Source organism: Triticum dicoccoides, chromosome 2B (genome assembly GCF_002162155.2).
Source record: "Triticum dicoccoides isolate Atlit2015 ecotype Zavitan chromosome 2B, WEW_v2.0, whole genome shotgun sequence".
Lineage (NCBI taxonomy): Eukaryota > Viridiplantae > Streptophyta > Magnoliopsida > Poales > Poaceae > Triticum > Triticum dicoccoides.
In genome coordinates, this window is record NC_041383.1 from 10,502,239 (window position 1) to 10,508,696 (window position 6,458).

At 45.4% G+C, this 6,458-nt stretch overlaps 1 protein-coding gene across 1 annotated transcript in view; it reads right to left on the reverse strand.

Annotated features, from left to right (window-relative positions):
* The window catches only part of LOC119361732 (meiosis-specific protein PAIR3-like), a 7,256-nt gene extending 1,873 nt beyond the window's left edge, over positions 1 to 5,383 (reverse strand). Inside the window, exons 1-8 of the mRNA XM_037626861.1 lie at positions 5,100 to 5,383; positions 4,156 to 4,233; positions 2,213 to 4,042; positions 1,948 to 2,095; positions 888 to 1,025; positions 752 to 815; positions 525 to 674; positions 326 to 384 (exon numbers count right to left, since the gene is read on the reverse strand). Of these exons, the coding sequence (XP_037482758.1) occupies positions 326 to 384; positions 525 to 674; positions 752 to 815; positions 888 to 1,025; positions 1,948 to 2,095; positions 2,213 to 4,042; positions 4,156 to 4,188 (2,422 nt within the window). The 5' untranslated portion in view covers positions 4,189 to 4,233; positions 5,100 to 5,383. The remainder of the gene's footprint in view (positions 1 to 325; positions 385 to 524; positions 675 to 751; positions 816 to 887; positions 1,026 to 1,947; positions 2,096 to 2,212; positions 4,043 to 4,155; positions 4,234 to 5,099) is intronic.
* Between the last annotated feature and the right edge of the window lie 1,075 nt (positions 5,384 to 6,458).

The window sequence follows — 6,458 nt, forward strand, 5'->3', positions numbered from 1 at the left end:
CTTCTATATGCAATAACTTATCTTACTATGTTTTCTTCAGGTTTAGGATATGCCGGACCCCTACATAACATACAGGAATCTGATCATGATTAACTATATGCCTATATTACTACTCTACTGCTTATTGAAGTAGAAGAGTCTGCAAATTGCTTGAGCTTAATAATCCAAATAGGTGAAGTATGAGTAGCACAATGGATCAAAAGAACCAGTACATCACATCTATATAGATATTGCTTTCTGAACAGTTTCTGACAAATGGGTCTCATTGTCATAAAACTCATGATTCACAATATTAATTTCTGCAGTGACACAATATAGACTGTACCTTCAAATGTTGAGTTTAGTCGCTTCCTTTTAGATTTTCCTGCATTGACCAGCTTATCCCTGAAAGTACAGTTGAATGCGTCAAAAAATAGCTGCACCTCTAATATATGTGATACTTCTATAACAAGCCTATATATAGAATTAGATGTGCATATGCAGATAAGATGTAGTTTGTTTGGTAACACCAGCAAAGATCTTACACATCATCCTGCATTTGCACCTCAACTCCCTCGAGGTGCTGGCGAATTATCTCTCCAGTACCTGCCAGTATCTCAGAACTTCTATTTCTTGTTTCGGACTTAATCTTGGTTTGAAACCTTCCCAGCACCAGCAGTAACTCATCAAAAGCCCTGGTTACAATCAAGAAATGAAATTGGACCAACCAACAATATCAGATTTGTATTTCTTTATAGAACCTAAAGCGGACCTGTTTAGGTAGTCATCTGGGCATTGCACTGGTTCTTTGTCTGACATTATAGTTTCTTGTGTTCCTGAATGAATTAGTAATGACATATTAGTTCTGAACTGCTACTGTTAAATCAACGCAAGGTAATCAACTTTACCAGAAGTGGCAAAAGGAACAGGCGAAGGTAAGCGCCGTTTGCCTCTTTTACCCTCTTTTAGATGTGATTTCCTATCCAGATTTTCTAGAGATTTATCAGGGCTGTCTACATCTGAAAGCCATTTGCGAGTTTTATATCCTGCACATGGAGAACCAGTTACAAATAAGTAACACATCACAGGTAAACAAGTTTTGGATATATGACAATGTAATTTATACATCTCCAACGGCACGAGGGAAAAGCTTGGCTTGCGTTATTAATTTTCCAGAACTAAAGTGGTCAAAATACAAAACTCAAATTACTTAGCAAAACACACTAATGAAACGCATTTAAAGTAGCATGCATGCACATGACAGAATATGCCACATGTTGCTTCTATTCCATTGGAATAGCTTCTCATGAGCAAGCACTACATACAATAGTTAAGAGTGAGTGTATCATCTTAGCATACCAGCAATCATGGCAGTACTTTGGAGAGCCCTAACCTTAAAGCCACAGTAGGATTATTGGAGGGTCTGGCACTGATAGTGATTGATCAATGATTGCTATGAAAATTCTGTGGAAATAGAGCTGATGCAATAGTAGGACTATTGGACATAGTTAAAAAAAGGCGCGCCTAGGCTCTATGCGATAGCAAAACGCTTAGCGCATAATTGCGCTTTAGCGTACACTTTGGTTAGAAAAGCGCAAGGCGGTGGCAAAATGCACAATTAACGCCTAACTCTTGATTTTTACTTTGCTACTGGATGCTCTGACCCCCAATGTTTAAATATTTGTTCAGGAAAAGGGCAGAAGCTCTGCCAATAGTGTTTAACTGGTAATGGACACATAGAGAAACAATCAATTTATATATGTAAATACATAGAGAAGAATGTGTTCTACATGAGTACTGTCCTCGTGCAGACCAAAATGTGTAGTACTCTGTAAACTAACACTGTCACCTTCAGTTCTACAAATGTGGCAATAAATCTGAAAGGAACAAAACATACTCTAGGAAGCTATTGTTTTGCCTGTATAAAGTATCAATGTGTATTGAAAGTTGCAAAGTTGATATTCTGACCTTCCCCAAAACTTGGAATAGAAGTTTGAGCCATTTCATCTTCAGTTGGCGAAATGGGAGAAAGATCTGGTTGTTTTTTGTTCTCCCTTTCTTCTGAAGAATTAGGAGATTCACTTTTAGGTAAATCATAGGTTTTATCCATCTCGTCCTGGATATCAGCGGTACATGAATGAGTGACAAAAGATATGAGTTAGTCTGTTACATGAGTATAGACAAAACAAGTTTACTATGGCTGTGAAATGATTCATAGATGTGGAAAGCCTACCGATGGCTCAGACCCTGGATCAGAAGCAAAGGAACTTGATCTTGACCTGTTCACACTTTTTGGATACTTGGGGCTGTATGTGTCATCATGTAGCACTTTACTTCTAGTGTGGTAGCCATTTACATTAGTTGCAAAAGTAGGACTTGCAAAATCATCTCCCATGTTTCTGAATCTGTCTGCCAATGGACTGGCAAACTTCTCTCCCAGTTTACCATTTATCTGGGGGCTTGCCTCGTTCTCCCATGGGTACTTTTTCGCTTCAGGTGACGGACTAGCAGCGCCAGATGGTTTGCCATTTATCTGGGGACTTGCCTCATTGTCCCATGGGTACATTTTCGGTTCAGGTGATGGACTAGCAGTGCCAGATGGTTTACCATTTATCTGGGGACTTGCCTCGTTGCCCCATGGATACATTTTCGGTTCAGGTGATGGACTAGCAGCGCCAGATGGTGGCAAGTTAAAAGTATTTCCCGCTGGTTTATGTGCCTGAGGGCTTCTGTCTGAAGCTTTGCTCAAATTAGAATTCTCCTTCCGGTGCAGCAATGAAGAATAATTTTCCTTGCTCTTTGATGAAATATTCTGCGAAGAGAGCTTATCTTCACCCTCATTCAGTGTCGTGGGCAGCAACTTCTCTGACAACTGCATCTTCTGAAGCCCAACTTTAGCCATTCCATTCAGCCGTTTCTCCCTTGTAGGGCTTCTAGAACGGCTCTCAGCAGTTTTTCCAGCTCGGGACAATGAAGAAAAGGAGGTGGTTTTCTCTCCCTTATTCTCTGATGATGCTGCATTTCTAGAAGATAGCTGTCCTTCCCTAGCATCCTGTGTGATCTTGTCAGAAATCTTGTCAGAACAATGGACCTTCTTAAGCTCTACTTTAGCCTTCCTATTTGAGCTTCTAAGATTTCTCAAGCAGCCAGAGTTACCATTTGCAGATTTCCCCACGGTTTTGGGTGTGCATTTCTCATCAAAAACAAAGACATTGTCCTGCGTTTTCTGTTTGGGTGCAGAACGTGAAGTAGACAATGGTTTCTTTGCACTCTGGTTCTTATCCTGCTTCTTGGAGGCTGCTGGTGCTTTCTTGCGACCCAAGGTGCGAGTAACAGGCCTCATTTCAACTACTTGTGGAGTATCAGAATCTGACTCAATTGGATCAGAGGATGGTTTGCTCTTTGCATAGGTACCTGTTTGACAGTTGAGCAGATCAGGTGTCTTGATAATATCAGGAAAACGTGACGTGTAAACCTTCTTGATCCCTGAAGATGGTCCATTGGTTGTTAGACTTTTCGGTTGGTCCGGTGTCTCAATGTCTTCAGGGTTTGGTGCAACAGCCTGTTTGGTTTGTGATGTACCAAGGATCCCCCGCAGCTTCATCCTGAGCACTTCGCTGTTGGACTTGGTGTTATCTGCAGATTCCATTTGGCGCTTTCCTTGTGAATTCACGAAGGGTGCCTTTTGCAGTTGGTCAAGCTGGCTGCCTTGTTCTTTTCTTGTTCCAAAGGAAAAGGTTCCGGTTTGCTCACGTGCATGGTCATCAGGTTGTGTTAGAGAAACCCTAACATGGGTGGCTTCAGGTGCCTGTGCAGCAGATCCACCATGGTTTGCAGCTTCTTGTGAGACCCGGAGTGAAGCATTATTCGCTTTCGGGGGTCTAGATCTTCCATCAGTTCTCTGAGACAGGTTCCTCTCGAATGCAGGGGCAGCAGCAGCAGCAACATCTCTGCTTCTTGATACAGAATCTGACCTTGGAGGAGGGATGCCAATTGATACCTTAGGAAATTTACCAGATGGATACTGGTTGCTGGCCAAACTCCAGTGATCACTTGATGTAACCTAGACACATCATAATGCATGAGTTATTATATAGCACCTGTGTGAGAGAACAGCTAAACCTGAAACAGGAAGTACATCCTACAATTTAGCACAGGAAGGAAGTTGCTACTCACTTTCTGGATATTCGGCAGCTTGATCTCCGTCATTGCAGCTTCTGGGATAATAATAGACCAAATTAACTAGAGCTGAAGCTGGTAAACAGGAGAACAAGAGCATTAAATAAAGTTCCACCAATGTCCAAGCATCTTTTATTTAGGATCAAATTAAGCTCCACAGAGATGTATATACAATATACATGAGACTATAAACCATGCCTGAGACTGAGACCAGATTTAGAAATGAACAGTAACACGAAGACAGAAATTGTGCAAGATACTCTTGCCAAGTGTAACTTATGCCAGGTCTGAATTGCCATATATGCAGTACCAATTAAAATGAGTCAAATGGAACAGGCTGCTAGCTGAGAGTAAGAGCATACCAACCAGATCAGACTTAGCCTAGTCTGAGAAATACTAGGTATGACTAGCCCCTTGTAAGCATATTTGAATTAATGGCAGATTAGAAGTAACAGGTGCAATGCAACTGTATCATATACATTGGGCTAAACGTGGTCTCAGCATTCAGAGATGGTCTTCCACAAGCAATGCATACAGCTTAGGTCGTCAGATAACTTAACTCGGGAAAATGCTGGGACAAAGCAATACTAGTGACACATTCGCAAGACGTGCGGCAGCTAAGCTAATCCAACCCAACCGCGTGTACGGAAGCATTCCAACGAAGAGATCCATGGAAGATCAGGTCTCGGGTGTTTGGTTGAGAGCAACCAACTCGAACCAAGCAAACCGCGGCCAGATCAGACGACGCGAGCAAAACAAATTCGCAACGACAAGCGTACGACGCGATCGAGGTGAAATTACAGCATACAGATCAGGAAATCCACGGGCGGGTGCCTGATCCCAGCCATGAGTAAACCCTAACGAAATCTTGCGCGCGGGAGACCAAGGCGCACGAACCGGGCCAACCCAACCCAGCCGGCGGGGGGATCTGAAATCGGTACCTCAGGTTTGAGAGTCTCGGCGGCGACCGGGGACGGCGCTCCCTGGCTCCCGCGGCGGTGCGCGGTGGGCTCGTGCGGCGCTCGGCGGGGAGGCGGGGGGCTCGATCTGGGCCTGGACGGGCGGCTTCTCGGCGGCTGGTCGCGGCGCCGGTCTGGCCGGCGGTGGCGGAGGTCGGCGGAGGCTAGGGTTTCGTGGAGAATTGAGGATGGAAGAGAGAATTCAAAATCGAGGTCGCAGTCGCAGGGAAGGAGAGGAGAGATGAAGGCAGGGGAGGACTGATCCCATTTCTTGGATACCCCGCATCAGCGCAGTGGTTCGACTTGTATCCCACACTATAGCTGGCCAAACGGGCCAGCCCGCGAGCACGCCGGCACGGCCCGCCATGGGCCAGGCACGGCACGGGCTAAATGGGCCGTGCCAGGCACGTGGCACGCCTTGGGCCGTGCCTGGGCCTGGAGCCGGGGCACGCGGGCCGGCACGGCACAGCCCTTTTAATATTTTTTTATATTTTTTCAGATTTTTTTATATATATATACCTAAAATATAGCCCAATAGGCCTAAAAACCAGCCCAACAGGCTAAAAATGTGCAGCCCAGCGTGCTAAACGGACCATCGGGCCGGCCCGTTTACTAATCAGGCCGTGCCTGGGCCAAGGAGCAGCGCCCGTGGGCCGGCACGGCACGGCCCGGCTATTAAACGTGCCATGGCGGGCCGTGCCGGGCCAGGCACGATTAGCACAGGCCGAGCCGTGCCGGGCCGGCCCGGCCCGTTTGGCCAGGTCTGTCCCACACACACTCCTGGCCCATGGGCCCGACGGGTGAGCCCCACACTTACTTACAAGGCCCAAGGCCCACGCAACTCAGGGCACACCGGCCCATTCGTATCTGAATTCATACACAAACTCTCACTGCCGCTGGCAACTCTTCTCATCTTTTCGGATGGGCGACTCAAAGAGCGACAACATCGTCACTCCGCTCCAATTGCAGCCTTTGTACTGGGTTTCTAGAGTATATCTTGTAGTGGAGATTGATACCACGAAGAATGTGTTTCCAAGGGAATTCATCGTAATCCTTAGTCATAGGAGTTACTTTGCATTTTCTTGGATCCTAAATTCAAGTCGGCATACTTGTAATTGTTATGAGTATGAATAAAGTTACAGGTGTTTTTCAAAAAAAAGAAACTAAAGGTCTTCCAGCTCTGAACCCCTTTCAGGGTAGCAGTGATGAAAACAGCCGGACAGTATCTTGGCTTTCCCAAGTAGCAGATCCTGCAGGTAAATTAGACCGATGAGTGAGCACTTGTAGCAAGGATCCTTTGCGTTTCTTGATCGGCCTTCTCTTCGGGACTTCTTCTGGAAT